At 36.2% G+C, this 22,998-nt stretch overlaps 1 protein-coding gene across 6 annotated transcripts in view; it reads right to left on the reverse strand.

The window, feature by feature from the left end:
- VPS13A (vacuolar protein sorting 13 homolog A) overlaps positions 1–22,998 on the reverse strand; it is a 215,167-nt gene that overhangs the window by 164,030 nt on the left and 28,139 nt on the right. For all 6 annotated transcript variants that reach the window (XR_013814532.1, XR_013814533.1, XR_013814534.1 and 3 more), the window contains exons 2-9: positions 17,760–17,803; positions 16,814–16,856; positions 11,838–11,933; positions 11,462–11,563; positions 9,749–9,858; positions 8,795–8,854; positions 4,485–4,544; positions 4,230–4,310 (exon numbers count right to left, since the gene is read on the reverse strand). Coding sequence is in view for 3 of the 6 variants with exons in the window: in XM_079790912.1 (XP_079647038.1) it covers positions 4,230–4,310; positions 4,485–4,544; positions 8,795–8,854; positions 9,749–9,858; positions 11,462–11,563; positions 11,838–11,933; positions 16,814–16,856; positions 17,760–17,803 (596 nt within the window). In the remaining 3 variants the exon portion in view is untranslated. The remainder of the gene's footprint in view (positions 1–4,229; positions 4,311–4,484; positions 4,545–8,794; positions 8,855–9,748; positions 9,859–11,461; positions 11,564–11,837; positions 11,934–16,813; positions 16,857–17,759; positions 17,804–22,998) is intronic.

Here is a 22,998-nt window from a genome sequence, read left to right on the forward strand (position 1 = left end):
ACAAAATCCTATTGTATGCAAATGAAAAAAGTTTAAAAGCAATTTATAAAAAATAAATAACTCAAACTTAGGAGGATTTTGATATAAGAAAATATTAAAGTGGTTAGGATAATGGTTCATTAAAGACAATTATCTCATAAAAGAATACCTTAGAAATATTAAGATATATATTTAAACATGTTTATATATAGACATCTATACAAAATATGACAAAATTCAATACCCATTTATGATTAAAACTCTCTATACCAAGGTGGATATAGAGGTACAATTACACTTGAACATAGTAAAGGGAATATATGACAAACCCACAGCTCATATAACATTCAACAGTGAAAAGTTCAGTTTTCCTCTAAGGTCAGGAACAATACAAGGATAACCATTGTCACTACTTTTATTTAACACTAGAGGCCCTGTGCAGGTATTCGTGCACGGGTGGGGTCCCTTGGCCTGGCTGGCGATCGGGGCCAATTGGGGCCGGCCGGCTGGGGGGAAGGGAGCAGGGGAGGTTGGACAGCCACAGGAGGTTGGCTGTGAGAGCACACTGACCACCAGGGAAGATCCTGCGTTGAGCGTCTGGCCCCTGGTGGTCAGTGCGCGTCACAGCAATGGCCAGTCATCAAGTCATAATGGTCGCTTATTTTATGTATATACTAGAAGCCCGGTGCACGAAATTCGTGCACGGCGGGGGGTTGTCCCTCAGCCCAGCCTGTACCCTCTCCAATCTGGGACTCCTGGAGGGATGTCCGACTGCCCGTGTAGGCCCGATCCTGGTGGGATCGGGCCTACACGGGCAGTCGGACATCCCTCTCACAATCCAGGACTGCTGGCTCCCAACTGCTTGCCTGCCTGCCTTCCTGATTGCCCCTAACCGCTTCTGCCTGCCAGCCTGATCACCCCCTAACCACTCCGCTGCCAGCCTGGTTGATGCTTAACTGCTCCCCTGCCAGCCTGTTTGCCCCCAACTTCCCTCCTCTGCCAGCCTGGTCACCCCTAACTGCCCTCTCCTGCAGGGTTGATCACCTCCAACTGCCCTCCCTTGCAAGCCTGGTCCCTCTCAACTGCCCTCCCTTGCAGGCCTGGTCCCTCACAACTGCCCTCCCTTGCAGGCCGGGTGCCTCCCAACTGCCCTCTCCTGCTGGCCATCTTGTGGTGGCCATCTTGTGTCCACATGGGGGCAGGATCTTTGACCACATGGGGGCAGCTATATTGTGTGTTGCAGTGATGATCAATCTGTATATTACTCTTTTATTAGATAGGATAGAGGCCTGGTACAGGGGTGGGGGCCAGCTGGTTTGCCCTGAAGGGTGTCACAGATCAGGGTGGGGGTTCCCTTGGGGTGTGGGGCAGCCTGAGCAAGGGGCCTGTGGTGGTTTGCAGGCCGGCCACGCCTCCTGGCAATCCAAGCAGAGGCCCTGGTATCTGGAATTTATTTTCCTTCTACAATTGAAACTTTGTAGCCTGGGGCGGCAGCCATTTCTGGGGCGGCAGCCATTTCTGTGGCAGTTAATTCACCTTCTACAATTGAAACTTTGTAGCCTTAAGCGGGTGAGCCCGGCCAGGGTGTGCAGAAAGCTTTGCTTCCCCTGTTGCCGCCGGCAACCCTGGCCTGCTCTCTCAAGCTCCATTCTGCCACCATTTGTTTGAATTTGTTTACCTTCTATAATTGAAACTTTGTAGCTTGAGTGGAGGCTTAGGCCTGCAATGGCTATGGAAAGCTTGGCTTGCTCTGTTACCTGGGAAACCTTGCTCTCTGTGGCTGTAGCCATCTTGGATTGGGGTTAATTTGCATACTTGCCCTGATTGGCTGGTGGGCGTGGCTTGGCTGGTGGGCATGGCTTATGTAGCGGAGTGATGGTTAATTTGCATATTACCATTTTATTAGAGAGGATAGATAGTAGTGAAAGCACTAGCCAGAGCAATTAGGCAAGAAAAAGAAATAAAACCCATCCAAATTGGAAAGGAGGAAATAAAACTGTCACTATTTGTAGATGACATGGTATTATTTATAGCAAATCCTAAAGACCCCAACCAAAAAAAAATGTTAGAATAAGCAAATTCAGTAAAGATGCAGGATACAAAAATCAATATACAGAAATCGGATGCATTTCTTATACACTGGTAACAACCTATCAGAAAGCAAAATTAAGGAAATAATTCCATTTAGAACTAAATCAAAAAGAAAAAAAAATACTTAGAAATAAATTTAACTAAGAAAGTGAAAGACCTGTACACTGAAAACTATAAGACGTTCCTAAAAGAAACTGAAGACACAAGTAAGTGGAAAGATATTTCACACTCAAGACTGTAAGAATTAATATTGTTTTAAAAAATCCATACTACCCAAAGCGATATACAGATTCAATACAATCCCTATTCAAATTCCAATGGCATTTTTCACAGAAAAAGCACAATCATAAAATATGTATGAAATCACAAAAGATCCCAAATAGCCAAAGCAATCTTGAGAAATAAGAACAAAGCTAGAAGCATCACACTCCTTGATTTCCAGCTCTATTACAAAACTGCAGTAACCAGAACTATACAGTACTAGAATAAACACAGACACACAGACCAGTGAAACAGAACAGGGAGCCCAGAAATAAGCCCATACGCATATGGCCAATTAATTTACAACAAAGATTAAATTTGGGGAAACTGGATAGACACATGCAAAATAATAAAACTGTACCAATATCTTACACCATAAACAAAAATTAACTCAAAACGGATTAAAATTTCAATGTAAGACTTGAGACCATAAAAATCCTAGAAGTAAATATACATGGTAACCTCCATGATGTTAGTCTTAGTGATGATTTTTTTAGATCTGACATCAAAATTAAAAATGCAACAAAAGCAAAAACAAGTGAGACTACATCAAACTAAAAAGCCTCTACACAGCAAAGGAAACTATCAACAAAATAAAAAAGCAATCTATTGAATAGGAAAAAATATTTACTATTCATATATCTAATAAGGGGTCAATATCCAATATATATAAAGAACTTACACAACTAATAAGTAAAAAAATAAACAACCTGATTACAAAATGAGCAGAAGTTCTAAATAAACATTTTTCCAAAGAAAACATATAGATGACCAACAGGTACATTAAAAAAAAAATCCAACCTCACTAATCATCAGGGTAATGCAAATCATATGACAATATAATATCACCTAATACCTCTTAGAATGAGTATTATAAAAAAGACAAAATATAACAAGTATTTGAAAGGATACGGAAAAAAGGAAACCCTTGTGCAATGTTAATGGGTACAACCACTATGGAAAACAGTATGGAGATTTCACATAAAATTTAAAATAGAACTACGATATGACCCAACAATTTTAACTCTGGATACTTACCAAATAAAACAAAAACACTAACTCAAACAGATATGTGCATCCATGTTCACTGCAGCATTATTTACAAGAGTCAAGATATGGGAACAACCTAAACATCCATCAACAGATGAATAAAGAAAACGTGGTGTGTATATATATGTAAGAAAATATCATTCAGCCATTAAAAAAAGGAAATCTTGCTATTTGAGACAACACAGGTGGACTTTGAGGGCAGTACAATAAGTAAAATAGATGAAGACAAATACTTTATCTAATATGTTATGTGGAACCTAAAAAAAAAAAAATGAACCAAAAAAACAGACAAACAAGCTCATAAATAAGAGAACAGACTGGTGGTTGCCAGAGGCAGGGGGTGGGTGGTGGCAAAATGGGTGATAGGAGTCAGAATGTACAATATTCTAGTTATAAAATAAGAATTTATTTTACATACAACATGGTGATCTAACATACAACATCGTGACTCTAGTTAATAATACTGCATTGCATATTTGAAAGTTACTAAGGGAATCTTAAAAGTTCTCTTCTCATGGAAAAAAAAAATTTTTTAACTGTGTATGGTGAGAGATGTTAACTAGAATTATTGTGGAAATCATTTTGTAATATATACAAATATCGAATTGTTGTACACCTGAAACTAATATAATGTTTTATGTCAATTATTAAAAAACAAGGTGTGTGTTTATACATGGTTGTATACAGGTACATATATTCACCTATTTTCTGTAAATTCTGCTAATTGATTTTGCCTGAAAAAAATGACCACTGACTACAGTATGTTAGGTAAATGACAATGAATAAAATGTTATGCAAAATATATCAACAAATGTGTATATACACATATTTAAAAAAAAGTTACTTACCAATGAATCATCATAACTAGTAAGATAAAACATCCGGGACTTCACATTCCAATAAGCAAAAAGGTTATCCAATCGGATTAACTGAAAGATCGTAAACATATGCTATTTTCAGAAGCCTCAAATAATTGAGTTATATAACAGTTAAGCAAGTAAACACAATTTGCACAAAACCATATTATATATTACATTAGCTTTCCTAAAAGTCTCTTTTGTCAACTCAATGAGTTGACAAAACATAGTATTTGTTTATTTTACCTTACGAAATAGTTTCTCAGTTTCATCATGTAAACATGGAACCCAGTTATGATCAGTTGTCTGGAATAAAAAAGGCAATAATGTGTCATTTCCATGTGCTATGTGGCAGCGTGATAAATCCTATCCATTACTCCCTAGAACAATTTCCCATGAAAATGTCTTTGAAAACATAACATTCAAAAAATAACTGAACCACAAGAAAGTCTCTACTTTCAAAGAGCTCATTATTGATTAAAAAGCAAACAGATAAAGAAACAATTACAGTCTAGTAAGTGCCACTATAGAGGTTGAATATACAATACTGGGAGAATACAATAGAAGCCCCAAACCATTATTTTAAAAAATGGAGAAAGTGGTGTCTAACCTAATATATAACATATGAATAGAAATTATTTATTCTAAGGTCAGAGGGAATATTATTCATTCTAGAAAGATATGCGAACATTTGATATGTTCAGAGAACTAAAATGGCCCAGTATGGCCTGAAAACATAATGTAAAACAAAGAAAACAGTTGAAATCAAATATCTTACCTGGTATCAGATTACAAAAGAATTATAAACGACTTGAAGGCGAAACTATGGACTTTATTATAAAAGCAATAAAAAGCCACTGAGGAGAATAAAGATGCTCATTTAAAAAGATGGGTTTCATTTTTTTTTTTTGTACAGAACTAAATGGATTAGAACAGTAGTTCTCAAACATTATTATGCAATAGTATCATATAGAGGGCTTTTTAAAACATGGATTGCTGGGCCCATTCCTAAGTTTCTAATTGACTACGTCTGGGCTGGGGGACAAGTTTCCAAGGCCCTGCAAAGGTGATGGTCAAAATCACTGCTGTCACAGTCACCAATGGACTTCACAATGCTAACTACAACAGCTAATTCTCCATCCTTATTTTCCAACAGAGCATTTGACATTTTACCCCACCCAACACTACTGAGTAACTTTGCATTTGGCATTTCTTAGAGTAGACCATGTTGTTTTTAAAAAGTCACACACAAAAAACTAATAAATATAACAAAAGCAAGCATGTAATGGAAATACTATACAGCAGTTAAATGGAATGAATTAAATTACATGTGGCAGCATAGATGTTAAACACATTGTGAGGAGAAAAGGGGAAATTATAGAACAAACACATAAAATATTTATCTAACTTCAAAACCTACCAAATACTATATATAATTTTAATGGCTATATTATATAAATGTTTAAAAACTTAGGGTGTTTATCTCTGAAGCTAGAGGAAAGCATAGCAGTATTCATAACAGTTTATTCTTTTAAAGTATTAAAACTTACATAAATTGACAATTTTACCAATTTTTCTTTCCATTAAAAGCGAATGTTTCATAATTCTGTGTGCTCTTAGACTTGTAAAATTCCTCAATTTGAAAAATTAGACATAAAGTATGCCACATTTTCTATTGTTTTTTATAAAAATTAACTCCCCTGGTATCTATTTTTTATGTTCCACTAGAAATCTTTTATTTTTATTATTATTGTTTAAAGTTATTACATATGTCTCCTTTTCCCAACTGACCCCTCCCTGGCCACTCCCACCCCCCAGGACGAGCCCCCACTGTCCCAGTGTCCATGTTCATGGTTATGCTAATATGCATGTATACAAGTCCTTTGGTTGATCTCTCACCCCCTACCCCTTCCCCCCGCCCCGCCCGGCCGCTCCCCTTGCCTTCCCTCGGAGGTTGGACGGTCTGTTAAGTGTTTCTTTGTCTTTGGATCTATTTTTGTTCATCAGCTTATGTTGTTCATTACATCCCACATATGAGTGAGATCATGTGATATATATCTTTCTCCGACTGGCTTATTTTGCTTAGCATAATGCTCTCCAGGTCCATCCATGCTGTTGCAAATGGTAAAAGTTCCTTCTTTTCAATAGCAGCATAGTATTCCATTGTGTAGATGTACCACAGTTTTTTAATCCACTCATCTGCTGATGGGCATTTAGGCTGTTTCCAAATTTTAGCTATTGTAAATTGTGCTATGAACATAGGGGTGCATATATCCTTTCTGATTGGTGTTTCTGATTTCTTGGGATATATTCCTAGAAGTGGGATTACTGGGTCAAATGGCAGTTCCATTTTTAACTTTTTGAGGAAACTCCATACTGTTTTCCACAGTGACTGCACCAGTCTGCATTTCCACCAACAACGCATGAGGGTTCCTTTTTCTCCACATCCTCTCCAGCACTTGTTTGTTGATTTGTTAATAATGGCCATTATGACAGGTGTGAAATGGTATCTCATTCTCGTTTTGATTTGGATCTCTTGGATGATTAGTGACTTTGAGCATGTTTTCATACGTCTCTTGGCTTCTGTATGTCCTCTTTTGTAAGGGGTCTATTTAAGTCCTTGGCCCATTTTTTGATTGGATTCTCTTCCTTTTGTTAAGTTGTGTGAGTTCTGTATAAATTTTGGAGATTAAACCCTTATCAGAGATAGGTAAATATGTTCTCCCATACAGTGGGCTTTCTTGTTTTGTTGGTTTCTTTTGCTGTGCAGATGATTTTTATTTTCAAGTAGTCCCATTTGTTTATTTTCTCCTTAGTTTCCACTGTCCTAGCAGCTGTAGGAGTAAAGCTATTGCTACGACATTTGTCTGATATTTTGCTGCCTATGGATTCTTCTAAGGTTTTTATGGTTTCCCATCTTACTTAAGTCCTTTATCCATTTTGAGTTTATTTTTGTGTATGGTGTAAGTTGGTGATCTAGTTTCTTTTTTTTTTTGTATGTATCTGTCCAACTTTCCCAACACCATTTATTGAAGAGACTGCCTTGACTCCATTGTATGCTCTTGCCTCCTTTGTCAAATATTAATTGAGCATAATGGCTTGCGTCGATTTCTAGGTTCTCTGTTCTGTTCCACTGTTCTATATGTCTGTTCTTGTGCCAGTACCAGGCAGTTTTGAGAACAGTGGCTTTGTAATATAGCTTGATATCTGGTATTGTGATCCAACTTTGTTCTTTCTCAGGATTGCTGTGGTTATTCAGGGTATTTTTTTATTCCATGTGAATTTTGTGTTTGTTCTAGGTCTGTGAAATATGCCATTGGTATTTTAATGAGGATTGCATTGTATCTATAAATTGCTTAGGGTAGTATGGACATTTTAATGATGTTGATTCTGCCAATCCATGAACACAGAATATATTCTTCCATTTGTTTATGTCTTCCTCTATCTCTTTTTCAATGTACTATAGTTTTCCAAGTACAAGTCTTTTACCTCTTTTGTTAAGTTTATTCCTATATATCTTAATTTTTTTATTGCAATGGTAAATGGGATTATTTTTTTAGTTTCTTTTTCTGTGAGTTCATTATTAATGTATAAAAAAGCCATAGATTTCTGGGTGTTAATTTTGTATCCTGCTACATTGCTGAATTCATTTATTAAGTCCAGTAGATTTTTTTATGGAGTCTTTAGGCTTTTCTATGTACAATATCATGTCATCTGCAAATAATGACAGTTTTACTTCTTTTCCAATTTGGATGCCTTTTATTTCTTCTTCTTGTCTGATTGCTATGGCTAGCACTTCCAGTACTATGTCGAACAGGAGTGGTAAAGTGGGCATCCCTGTCTTGTTCCTGTTCTTAGGGGAAATGGTTTTAGTTTTTGCCCACTGAGTATGATATTGGCTGTATGTTTGTCATTTAAGGCTTTTATTATGTTGAGGTATAATCCCTATTCCCACTTTGCTGAGAGTTTTTATCAGTATTCCACATTATTAATAATGGTGAGGCCATGGTGGTTTGTTTCTTTATACTTTTCATGACTTATCAAAGTTTCTAAAAGTTTCTCAGAAATGGGCCTGGCCAACAAGGGTCAGTGGTTGAGCACTGAGCGTCAACCTATGAACCTGGAGCTTACGGCTCGATTCCCAATCAGGGCACATGCCCAGGCTGTGGGCTTGATCTCCAGTGTGGGACATGCAGGAGGCAGCCGATCAATGATTCTCTCTCATCACTGATGTTTCTCTCTCTCTCTCCATCTCTCTTCCTCTCTAAAATCAATAAAAAATACTTTTAAAAAACAAGAGATGGATTTTAAGTAAAAAAAAAGTATCAAATATCAATAATTAGCAAATAATAATAGGCCCTCGTATTTTAACTTGAATTTGATTATCAACCATTTTTTCAAATGTGAAATTACCTATCCTCAGTTCCAATCCAATCCATGTACTATAGGTACTAATTCTATATAAACATCTATTTCTGATGCTTGCATAAATGAAGAGCAATTTGTAGTTTAACTACACAATAAAATATGGTTAAGTTTATTTTTAAACAAAGTACCTGCATGCTGAGATTTTGAAGAGAAATGCCAAATGACAGTGGGTTTTCTTGATTTGTGATCTAAAGAGGAAAACACAGTACATTTGTCTCAGATTTTTAGTAGTTGAACAAAATTTACATTACAGAATGCAATTTCAAACATTCAAAAACATTTAATGCTTTCCAGAACAACTTTTATTTCCATATTTTTTCCTGATACATACTAATTAAAATATTAAGCACCAATGCGTTAGTGTTTTAAAATAACAATAAATCTGCACAATGTTTTACACTTTATAAAAAAAAGCTTATAAAAATGATTGACCCTCATAATAGTACTATGAGAAGCTAATTATTATGTGTTTTAGAGATAATACATGATCTATTTAAGATCAATTAGTTAAATCTTGCTCTACTGATTCCTAGACCAGTGCTTTTTTCCAGGAGATTAATATCATATAATTTAAAGTGTCTTAAAACCATATAATAAATTCATAATCCCAACTATCACACGTACTAAGATAGGCATTTTCTTTCATTATCTGATCTTTGAACACTTTAGGGAATTGTAACCAAGGCAGTAAAGACTGCAAATTACAACTATAGTTATAGAAAAGAAAGGTCATGTCATTTTCAGCCCTATTCCTTCACTTTCCAGTAGCTCAGTGGTTCTCAACCTTTCTAATGTCGCGACCCTTTAATACAGTTCCTCATGTTGTGGTGACCCCCAACCATAAAATTATTTTTGTTGCTACTTCGTAACTGTAATTTTGCTACTGTTATGAATCGTAATGTAAATATCTGTGTTTTCCAATGGTCTTAGGCGACCCTGCTAGCGGTTCTCAACCTGTGGGTCGCGGCATTAGAAAGGTTGAGAACCACTGCTAATAGATGGGCTACTACAGAGCAGGTTTCCATAAACAGTGGAATATATATATAAATATAAAAACAAGATTCATTTGTTAAAATACTTACATCATCTTCATAACGAATATGGATGTTGGAAATTTTCACTTGAAGATTTTTTATGATCTGAGTAATTAATTTTTCTGTAAAAGTGTCCTGTTTCTCCACCAGGAGTTTTTCTAGAATTGCAAATATTCCTTTTTAAACTTGAATGAAAAATATATTCTATAAATATCCACATATTGAGGTAATATAAATGTTACCTTGTTAAAGAAAAAAATCAATATTTGTAGATTTGCTTTTCAAAAATCTTCCATACCAAAAGATTTTCAAAGGTAACTAAGTTGTTTTCAAAAACTAGTTTCTTGCCGAAACTGGTTTGGCTCACTAGATAGAGCGTCGGCCTGCGGACTGAGGGGTCCCAGGTTTGATTCCGGTCAAGGGCATGTACCTTAGTTGCGGGCACATCCCCAGTGGGGTGTGTGCAGGAGGCAGCTGATCGATGTCTCTCTCTCTCATCGATGTTTCTAACTCTCTGTCCCTCTCCCTTCCTCTCTGTAAAAAATCAATAAAATATATATTTTTTTAAAAACTAGTTTCTTGTTCAGTGAAACTAAAGCCAACCTTGCAAAATTTATTGGCATTAAATTTTATAAACTTCTCTCTGTTAATTATAACTGAGTACATAAAGATATGGACAACAATGAAGATTATTATGTAAGAATTATAATAGGCTTATATGAAAAAGCTAGAGAAAGCAGGAAAGATGGAATCTCCCTTAAAATTAGAGATAACATAAGTTGTCTGTGGTTAGGTGTATAAAATAGTTGAATATGATTCTCCTGATGAATACAAAGTAGGAAGATACAAGATATTACCCTCTCTTCTTTACAGCAAGGATGAAGGAAGTTCATCAGGTATTTCTTTTTCTAAAACCTATTTACTATCTCTAGTTTCAATATTTTTCAGGGGAATAGAAAGAATAAAAAATTGAGGTTCCTAATTTTTTAATATGCCTTTAATAACAACTAGTTACTATCCCTATTTCCTCCACTTAAAAATGCCAATAAAAGCTATCTCTTTTCCTAACATATATATAGATAGATAGATAGGTAAGAAGATAAGAAAGACTACAGTATATTTGCATGTTAAGAAGAAAGATTCACTAGAGGGAGAAGTTAAGAGTCTGAGTAAAAATAGCTGCTGCTGCTTCATGCAGCACAAGTGGAAAGGAATTCGACTTCTGCAGGACATCTCTTCCACCAACAAAAGAAGAAGTTGAAGTAATGGACCATTTGGTCTAGGTTGAATAGGAAAGGATGTGAAGCCAGAGGATAAATAAACAGATTTGGGAAAGTATAAATATATAAAGGGACTCAGCATATGCAAAAGGAGACCTGATATAAGGAGAATAAAAAGGAAAAGGTTAGAAAGGTAAGAAAACATACTTGATCCAATTAATTATTGTAGTTAAAAACTAACCTTTCCCTTAAAAGCTAGGTATATTATTTGCCCTAAGATAAATGTCTAATAAGTAAAAATTTTTATAATATAAATTTTTATAGTATAGCCCAGTGGTTGCCCTAAGATAAATGTCTAATAAGTAAAAATTTTTATAAACATGATAAAACACATTAAATACATTAAAATGTCCCATGTAATAAGATTCTCTCATATTTGTTAAGTAATCTCAGTGCTTCCAAAGAAAAATAATATTCAAATGTGATCAATATTTTTGTCTTTTCCCCATTTCTTATTTCAATTCTTCTTTGTTTTCTTTACCTTGATCAGCTACTTTTTGTTTGGCTTCTTCTATTCTTTTTAGTTCCTGTTGCTTTGCTTCCAAAAGTTGCTTTTCTTCTTTTAAAGAATCATATTTTATTACTAAAGGAAGCATAAAAAGGGAGAATCTTAATTACCTTAAATTTAAATGTACTCATTACAAAAAACATACAAGAAAATAATCACTAATTCCATGTCTGCAAAAATTTAGTGTGAAAACCAATTTAATTCAATTACCTACCACCAAATGTATATATTTTAAAAATCACAAAAAAATTCCCCCAAAATATTTTGAATAAATACAGTAATAAAATATAAAGATTTTCCATCTACAAAAAAGAGTAATTTAAATTATAATGTTTAAAATTTGACTTACTTGAAGAAGGCACTATGAGTAAATAAATATTTTCCAGTACAGCTACAACTGGCTGAGTATAAAGATTTTTCCATGGAATTTTAAGATTAAGATTACCTACATTAAAAAAAAAAAACAAACACAAAAAAATATTCATTTAAACTACATTTACTATCAGCCTATTTTCTGTCAGACATTAGAAATGATTACAAGTTCAGTCACTTTATAGAAAGCTATTTTAAAACCAAAAATAAGGCTTTGTGGTGAATATTTGAAATTATTTGTATCAATCAATATTGTTGGAAAGTCTACGAAATGATATCCTAAATATTTATACGTTTCTATTTATGGCTATCTGTACCACAATCATATTAATATTCTTCTTCCATTAACCAACAATCCTTTTTATTATAACTTAGAATATCCCCATTCTTTCTCTAAATCTCTGTAAGAAGTACTTTCCTTATACTTTAAAAAAGATTATTTACTTTATGTAAGAGTTTATTTTTCACATGTAGAGATTATACACACAGTTTAACAATGGGGATATGTCCTGAGAAATTCATCGTTAGGTGATTTTTGACATTGTGCTAACATCATAGAGTGCCCTTACACAAACTTCAGTGGTCTAGCCTACTATGTAGCCAGGCTATATATTATAGCCCAGTGGTTGGCAAACCGCGGCTTGCAAGCCACATGTGGCTCTTTGGCCCCTTGAGTGTGGCTCTTCCATAAAATACCACGTACCCTAATTAAGTTAATAACAATGTACCTAACTATATAGTTTAAGCTTAAAAAATTTGGCTCTCAAAAGAAATTTCAATCGTTGTACTGTTGATTTTTGGCTCTGTTGACTAATGAGTTTGCCGACCACTGGTATAGCCTACTGCTCCTAGGCTACAAACCTGTACAAAAGGTTAACATACAAAACAACACAAAATTAAATCAAGCACAAGAGAAAATGATGCAATCAGGAGCCTGAGTAATATGAGACATATGAGGCTGCTGACATATGAGCATGAGACATATGAGGCTGCTGCCAGAGTAACATAGCATGCTGATTTACAGCAATTTTTTTTTTAAGTAGAAAAAGTATACTCTAAAATAACAATAAAAACATAAAGTATAGCCCTGGCCAGGTGGCTCATTTGGTTTGAACATCATCCCATACACCAAAAGATTGAGGATTCGATTCCTGGTCAGGGTGTGTACGGAGGCAACTGATTGATGTTTCTCTCTCACATTGATGTTTCTTTCTCTCTCTCTCTCTCCCCTCCTCTCTTCGTAAAATCAATAAAAAAGATAATCCTCTCTCTCTCAAAAAAAATCAATAAAAATATATTTTCAAAACCACACAAAAAAATACACTCTCAGGTGAGAATTTAAAAAATTTTAAGTATAAAGTATCCTATCTAATAAAAGAGTAATATGCAAATTAACCATCACTCTGCTACACACAAGCCACGCCCACAAGCTATGCCCACCAGCCAATCAGGAGTGAATATGCAAATTAACCCCAACCAAAATGGCTGTGGCCTCTGAGCGAGCAGGAGGGAGGCTTCGGTTTCCCCAGCAATGGAGGAAGCCAAGCTTTCCACACACTCTGGCCGGCCGAGGCCTCCACTCAAGGCTACAAAGTTTCAATTATAGAAGATAAATAAATCCAAACAGAAATGGCGGCATCCATAGAGCTGGAGAGAGCAGGAGGCTAGGGTTTCCCCTGGCGATGGGGGAAGCCAAGCTTTCTGCACACCTTGGCCAGCCCAGGCCTCCACTTAAGGCTACAAAGTTTCAATTATAGAAGATAAATAAATCCCAGATACCAGGGCCTCCCCTTGGGTCCCTGGGGGGCGTGGCTGGCCAGCAAACCACCACAGGCCCCTAGCCCAGGCCGCCCCACGACCTAAGTGAACCCCCACCGTGATCCGGGACACCCTTCAGAGCAAACCATCCAGCTCCCACCCGTGCACCAAGCCTCCATCCTATCTAATAAAAGAGTAATATGCAGATTGACCTTCACTCCAACACACAAGATGGCTGCCCCTATGTGGTCAAAGATGACCGCCCCCATGTGGACACAAGATGGCCACCACAAGATGGCCAGCAGAGAAGGGCAGTTGGGGGCGATCAAGCCTGTAGGGGAGGGCAGTTAGGGGTGACCAGGCCGGCAGAGGAGGGAAGTTGGGGGCAACCAGGCCTGCAGTGAAGGGCACTTGGGGGGGGACCAGGCCTGCAGGGGAGGGCAATTAGGGGTGACCAGGCCTGCAGGGTTGCGCAGTTAGGGGCAAACAGGCTGGCAGGGGAGCAGTTAGGCATCAATCAGGCTGGCAGGGGAGTGGTTAGGAGGTGATCAGGCTGGCAGGCAGAAGCGGTTAGGGGCAATCAGGAAGGCAGGCAGGTGAGCAGTTGGGAGCCAGCAGTCCTGGAATGCTATTGAGATCGGGCCTAAATGGGCAGTCGGACATCCCTCGAGGGTTCCCAGATTGGAGAGGGTGCAGGCTGGGCTGAGGGACACCCTCCATGCATGAATTTCGTGCACCAGGCCTTTAGTCCTATATAATAAAAGGCTAATATGCAAATCGACTGAATGGTGGAACAACCAGTCGCTAAGACGTGCACTGACCACCAGGGGACAGACACTCAACACAGGAGCTGCCCCTGGTAGTCAGTGCACTCCCACAGGGGGAGCGCTGCTCAACCAGAAGCTGAGCTCACAGCTGGCAAGCACAGTGGCGGTGGCGGGAACATCTCCCGCCTCTGCGGCACTGCTAAGGTTGTCCAATTGCCAGCTTAGGCCCGCTCCCCCTAGGCCTAGGACGTCAGCTGGACATCCCCTGAGGACTTCCAGACTGCGAGAGGGCGCAGGCTGGGCTGAGGGACCCCCTGAGTATACAAACGTCATGCACCGGGCCTCTAGTATCCAATAATAGCAAGGGAACAGTATGTTCCCATAAAACTGGTTATATTGCTGTACCACTCATTTGGAAGCATTACTTTTTTCATTCAACAAATTATGTGCCTACCAAATGCTGGGTATTTTGCTAAGTGGTATGAATACAATAAAAATTAAATCCACTTTTCAAAAAACTTATTGTCTAGCAGAAGAAAACAATAATGATATTAAAGACAGGTGCTGTGTTAGGGGTATGCAAACAACACCTTAAATGAGTCTCAAATTTTTCTTATGTATTTGGTACTTAATGCAGTATACTTTCCACTATCTTTTTTTTCTTTAGCTTTTTCCAGGGAACATTGCACCTAAGAACATTTCGAAACACACAAAATAGTTCTACATTACTGAACAGTTTTCCACTATCTTATATTAACACTGAAAATTACCTTATTATCATTGTTAAATATGGTGAGGCAATATGTTCACTGAAATATTTTTGTACCTTTGGAAATACAGGATTACTCTACAATTTCCAAATATGTATTCGTTAGATTATAACACTAAAATGAGGTCAAGTCAACATGGATTATGAGAAATCTTTAGTAAATGTTAACTAAAAAATAGAATATGAAATCATACATATTCCATGATTACAAAAGGTATACATGTAAAAAATCATATAGAAATATGCAAAAATAAACATGCTAGGTGGATAATAATGGGTGACATGTTTTCCCTTCTTATACTAAAATGTCTTTAAGGGAGAAGAGAGATCCTTTGAGTCTCAGCAACATTAAAATAATGAAAATTTTCTTAGGCAAATGTCTAACACCAACCATAAATGCACAAAATTATTAAGACATTAATCATATAATTTAGATGAGCTTTCAAAATACCTTGTTCCCCCACTGAAACCAACATGTTGCAATAACATTCTATAAATCCTACTACACAAACTTATCTGTACAACAAAGATATGTATATACTTTCAAATCTCAAATAATGACACTACCATCTTGCGTAAAATTTAAAGCAATAAAATTCACACAGTAATCCTATATAATAAAAGGCTAATATGCAAATCGACTAAACAGCAGAATAACCAGTCGCTGTGAAGTGCACTAACCACCAGGGGGCAGGTGCTCAACGCAGGAGCTGCCCCCTGGTGGTAACTGCACTCCCATAGGGGGAGCGCCGCTCAGCCAGAACCCAGGCTCACAACTGGCGAGCGCAGAGGCGATGGCAGGAGCCTCTCCCACCTCCATGGCAGGCAGACATCCCCGAAGGGGTCCTGACTGCGAGAGGGCACAGGCCAGGCTAAGGAACCTCCCCCTCTCCCCCAGTGCACGAATGTTGTGCACTGGGCCTCTAATTTAAACAATAAAGTTAAAACAATAAACCAACATAATTTAAGAAACCAAACACAAGTTTTTATTAAGCATTTTAAAATATCATATTCTAATTAGTTTTTTCTCAAGCAATACACATAAAATGTTTGACTTGACTTGGGGTGGTGAACACACAATACAGTATACAGATGGTATGTTATAAAATTGTGCACTGGAAATATTTATAATTTTGTTAACTAGTGTCAACCCAATAAATTCAATTTTTAAAAAGGGAAAAAATGTAAAGTATGAGCACCAGAAAAATAATACAGGTCAAGAACTAGCTCAATATTCAGGGCAACCTAGAAAAACTTCTGGAGTAGAAACTCAGTTTCTGATAGGTCCCTAGCCACACTGTCTGGCTGACCCAGACCCTACTTGTTACACCACATATCCATGGGCAAACAGAATACAGCAAAGATAACTAGTCAGAAACCTAAAAAACTGAGGGGTTATATGCTTTCTAGTAACCCACTGGCTCTCAATTAACTCATTTTTAACACCTAATAAGGCATATAATTTCATACATATTAGACAAAGTATATATAGACCGCACAATATTTTTTTCATAAAATTAAGCTCCATCTAGATTAAAAACACATTATTATTTTCAATTAATGCTCAAAAACATTAAAAATATCACAGTATAAGGATACTAAGCATATTATTCTGGTTGCATGTCCAGCAAGGGGAACATACAAATAAACAAAGCTTACCTATATAACCAACTTTAATTTTAAATGGTACATCCAGTTGACTCTACAAAAAATACAGATGTAAAATATTAGTACACAACAGATGACTACTTTTTTCTTCCTAGAATTATTTAAAGGGTTTAAAGTTAACGTACACCTTCCCTTTACCTTCGATGCTTATTTAAATTTATAGATATATATATATGTCAATTTTATACCAGCATTGTTCATAAGAGCCAAAAGACAGAAACAATCCAAGTGACCATCAACAGATGAAAAAAAAAAAAATGTTGCATATACATATAGAATATTACTAAGCCATAAAAAGGAAAGATGTTCTGAAACATGCTACAACATGAATAAACCTTGAAGGAATTACAATGAGTAAAACAAACCAGACAGAAAAATGACAAAATAGCATGATTCCATTTATATGTGGTACCTGAAATAGGCAAATTAATAGAAAATACATTTAGCAGTTACCAGGGTCTACAGGGAAGTCTAAGAAGTTGTATCTTTTATGGTTACAGAGTTCCCTTTGGCATAAAGAAAAACTTTTAGAAACAGATACTGGTCATGGTTGCACAGCACTGTAAATGTAATTAATTGTAATTAATGCCACTCAATTCTATAGTAAAAAATTATTAAAATGATATAAAATACTGAAGATGACTGGGAAAATAAAAACATATAAAAACTAATAATAACATTATATATCAATTATACTTTAATAAATATTTCTAAAAATAACATCATATAGAAAGTAACATTAGAAGTATTTTTATATGGAGAAAATTACACTGTTAGTTTGTGCTTTTAAGAAGAGTAAGAATTCATTTTGCAAAACTCACATTTTACAAAACTTATTTTCAAAAATTTTTCTCAAAATTAAATGATTTAAAGTGAAAAAGTAAATCAGGAAAAAGTCTATAAACGCACTAACAAATTTCTTACAGTCAAAACCTACCAGGGCATTTTCTTTAATTTCAAGGTTCTTCAAGACCACAGCTCCTAAAAAAGATTATTAAAAATAAAGTTGAAATATTCAAATATTTTTCATTTTAAATGTTAGGTATACTTCATCCCTAAAATGTCATATTAAGAAAAATAATTACAAATAATGTATATAAAACAGAATTCAACTATAATTGTATTAGCTCACCCTCATTCTTCAACTAGTCTAAGATTGTATGCTTGATCAAAATGTCACTTGTTTTAAGTTATGACCTCTGAAGTTGTAGTTCCATATTTTTACATTTTAATCAGAATTATACAAATAATTAAGAAACTAGCAAGGTAATATGATAAAAAATAACACAAAAAATGAACTGAATTGTATTTAAATACACTTCCAATGAACTGGAAAGAAATTTTTAAATCCAACATCATCAAGATACAGAAACATAAACTTCCCAAACTGAAATGCAAAGAGAAAAATAAAAGAAAAAGTAATGAAACAGAATATCAAAGAATTGTAGGACAATTGTAATAGTTGTAACATATGCATAATAGGAATACCAGAAAGGGGGGGGAAATGAAGTACTAATGACTGAGAAATTTCCAAAATAAATAAATGATAAAGACACCAAACCATAGATCCAGGAAGCTCAAAGAACACAAAGCCAATCTATATCTATATCTATATCTATATCTATATCTATATCTATATCTATATCTATATCTATATATCTCCAAAAAATCTACACTTAGGCATATCATAATCAAACTGAAGAAAGCCAAATACTAAGAAAAATGTTGAATATGAACCAGAAATCCCACTTCTGGGTATACATCCAAAAGAAAGAAGAACATGCTATCACAAAGATACCTGCACTCCCATGTTTATTGCAACATTATTCACAACAGCCAAATGTGTTATCAACCTAAGTGTGTACATCAACAGATGAATGAAGGTGTAATACATACACATACACACACACACACACACACACACACACACACACACACACACACACGCAGGCACAGAAATATTCAGTCACAAGAAAAAAGGAAATCCTGCCATTTTCTATAACTGGATGGATGAACTTTGGAGGGCATTATGTTTAGTAAGATAAGACAAATATTGTACGTGGGATATAAAAAAGTAGACTCAGAAACAGAGAGTAGAATGGTTGTTACTAGAGGCTGGAATGTGGGGGAACTGGAATGATGTTAAAGTGTACAAACTTGCAACTAGGAAATGAGTAAGTTCTGGAGATCTAATGTACATCATAGTGATTATAGTCAACAATATTGTATTATATACTTCAAAATTGCTAAGACACTACATTTTAAATGTTCTTACCACACACACACACACACACACACACACACACACACGATAATTATGTGGCAGGGTAAAGGTGTTAGCCAAAGCTACATACTTCAATACAGGGTGGGGCAAAAATAGGTTTACAGTTGTGAATACACAAAATCACCCACTCACAACTGTAGACCTACTTTTTCCCCACCCTGTATATAAATGTATCAAATCAACATGTTGCAAACCTTAAACTTATACCATGTAATATGTAAGTTAGATCAACAACAACAACAACAACAAAAATCTCAAATGAAAGCAGAGAACACACACACACACAGACACACATCCCAGTAGAGGAACAAGGAATAACTGAATTGAAAAAATCACTAGAGGAAGTCAAAAGCTGACTCAAATTGAAAAGAATGAATTGGCAAACTTGAAGTTATTTGAAAATACAGAAGAGCAAAAATTTTAAATAAAGAAAAGTGAACAGAGCCTAAAGGACTCAGGGAAAATTATCAAAAGTATGCATTAAGGAAGTCCAAAAGGAAGAAAAATAAAGAAAGGGGAAGAGAACTTATTTGAAGAAATAATGGCCAAAACTCCGAAATTTAAGGAAAGACATGAATATCTGAATCCAAGAATCTCAATCAAGGAACATGATAATCAAAGGCAAAGAAAGATTAAAGGCAGCAAGAAAAAAGTGACTGACATATATACAGATTCCTCAATAAGATCATCAGTAGATTCCTCTGCAGAAATCTTGCAAGTCAAAACACAGGGATGATATATTTAAAGTGCTGATGTCCACTGAGAACATTATATCCAGTAAAATATCCTATCTACTTCAAAAATGAATATAAAATTAAGTTCTCTGGAAAAATACGGCAAGGCAGAGGAGAAAAATGGCGGCAGAATAGACAGATGTGTTCCGAGCCTTGTCCCGGAGCAGAAAGAAAGAGCAGCTGAAGGTCACACGGGGAGTGTTTGTTAGTGAGCTGAGGGACAGCTGGACTCCAGGAGAAGGTGGGGGACTACTGGACGGGTTCCCCTGACCTGGCAGCTCACACTGCAGCTGGGTCCCCTCTCGGAGCTACGGGCTCGGACGCGGAAACCGCGCCATCTTAAAAGATAAAGTGGATCTTATCAGAAGCTTGAAAATCAACAACTGCGGCAACCACCGAACAGCTGTGAGCCCCCCCTTGATAATAACTTTAAATGTAAATGGATTACATGCCCCAATCAAAAGACATAGGGTAACAGATTGGATAAGAAAACAAGACCCATATATCTGCTGTCTACAAGAAACCCACCTCAGAAAAAAAGATGCACACAGACTGAGGTGGGATGGAAAAAGGTTTTCCAGGCGAATGGAAATGAAATAAAAGCTGGGGTAGCAATACTTATATCTGACAAATTAGATCTCCAAGTGAAGGACATAACAAGAGATAAGGAAGGCCACTTCATAACACTAAAGGGAACAATCCAACAGGAAGAAATAACTCTGGTAAACATATAGGCACCCAATACAGGAGCACCAAAATACATTTAAAAAAAACCCTGGAGGATATCAAGGGAGAGATTAACAGCAATACAATCATAGTAGGAGACTTTAATACCCCACTATCACCACTGGACAAATCCTCTAAACAAAAAATCAGCAAAGAAACATCAATCCTAAATGACTCACTAGACCAGATGGAATTAATTGACATCTTCAGAACATTTCACCCAAAAACCACAGAATATACATGCTTCTCAAGTGCACATGGGTCATTTTCAAAGAGAGAACATATGTTGGGACATAGGCAAAGTCTCTTCAAATTCAAGAAGACAGAAATCATACCAAGTATCTTCTCAGATTACAGTGGCATAACACTGGAAATCAACTACAATAAAAACAATCAAAAGAAATCAAACACATGGAGACTAAACAGCATGCTATTAAACAATGACTGGGTTACCAGAGAGATCAAGGAAGAAATAAAAAACATCATGGCAACAAATGACAATGAAAACACAACAATCCAAAATCTATGGGACACAGCGAAAGCAGTCTTGAGAGGGAAGTTCATAGCTCTACAAGCCTACTGAAAAAAACAAGAAACAATGGTAATAAATTACCTAACCCTACAACTCAAAGAGTTAGAAAAAGAGCAACAAGAAAAGCCCAGTGTAAGCAGAAGGAAGGAAATAATAAAGATCAGAGCAGAGATAAACGACATAGAGACCAAAGAAACAATACAAAAGATCAACAAAACCAAGAGCTGGTTCTTTGAAAGGATAAACAAGATTGATGAACCTCTAGCCAGGCTCACCAAGAAGCAAAGAGAGAGGACCCAAATAAACAAAATCAGAAATGAAAGAGGTGAAATAACAACAGACCCCGCCGAAATACAAAGGCTTGTTAAAAAAATACTACGAACAACTCTACTCCAACAAACTAGACAACCTGGAGGAAATGGACATATTCCTAGAAAAATATAACCTTCCAAAACTCAATCAGGAAAAATCTAAACAGCTCAATAGGCCAATAACTATGGAAGAACTTGAAGCAGTCATCAAAAAGCTTCTGGCAAACAAAAGCCCGGGGCCATATGGCTTCACAGGAAAGTTTTACCAAACATTCAAGGAAGAACTAAAACCTATCCTCCTCAGACTATTCCAAAAAATTCAAGAGGAAGGAACACTTCCAAGCTCCTTTTATGAAGCCAGCATCACCCTAATACCAAAACCAGATAAAGACAACACAATGAAAGAGAATTACAGGCCAATATCCCTCATGAACATAGATGCCAAAATTCTAGCTAAACAGCTCCAGCAGTACATCAGAAAGATATTACACTATGACCAAGTAGGATTTATCCCAGGAATGCAAGGATGGTACAATATCCGCAAATCAATAAATGTGATACATCACATAAACAAATTGAGAGATAAAAATCACAGTCATATCAATTGATGCAGAAAAAGCATTTTACAAAATCCAACACCCTTTCTTGATAAAAACTCTCAACAAGGTGGGAATAGAAGGATCATACCTCAACAAGACAGAGATGCCCACTCTCACCACTACTGTTTGACATAGTACTGGAAGTATTAGCCATTGCAATTAGACAAGAAGAAGAAATAAAAGGCATCCAATTTGAACAAGAGGAAGTAAAGCTGTCCTTATTTGCAGATGACATGATATTGTACATAAAAAACTAATAGACTTAATAAATGAATTCAGCAATGTAGCAGGATACAAAATTAACGCCAAGAAATCTGTGGCCTTTATATACACCAATAGTGAACTTACAGAAAGAGAGACTAAAAAAGCAATCCCATTTACCATCGCACCAAAAAAATTAAGATACCTAGGAATAAACTTAACTAAGGAGGTAAAAGACCTATACGCAGAAAACTACAGGACACTGAAAAAAGAGATAGAGGAAGATGTAAACAGATGGAAGAACATACCATGTTCATGGATTAGTAGAATCAACATCATTAAAATGTCCATACTACCCAAAGCAATCTATAGATTCAATGTACTCCCCATTAAAATACCAACGGCATATTTCACAGACCTAGAAAGAACTCTCCAAAAATTCATATGGAATAAAAAAAGACCCCGAATAGCCACAGCAATCCTGAGAAAGAAGAATAAAGTAGGAGGGATCTCAATACCAGATTTCAAGCTGTATTACAAAGCCACTATTCTCAAAACAGCCTGGTACTGGCAAAAACAGATCAATGGAATGGAATAGAGAATCCAGATATCGACCCAAACCACTATGCTTAATTAATATTTGACAAAGGAGGCATGAACATACAATGGAGTCAAGACAGTCTCTTCAATAAATGATATTGGGAAAATTGGACAGATACATGCAAAAAAATGAAACTAGATCACCAACTTACACCATACACAAAAATAAACTCAAAATGGATACAGGAC

Source organism: Cnephaeus nilssonii (assembly GCF_951640355.1).
Source record: "Cnephaeus nilssonii genome assembly, chromosome: 14".
Lineage (NCBI taxonomy): Eukaryota > Metazoa > Chordata > Mammalia > Chiroptera > Vespertilionidae > Cnephaeus > Cnephaeus nilssonii.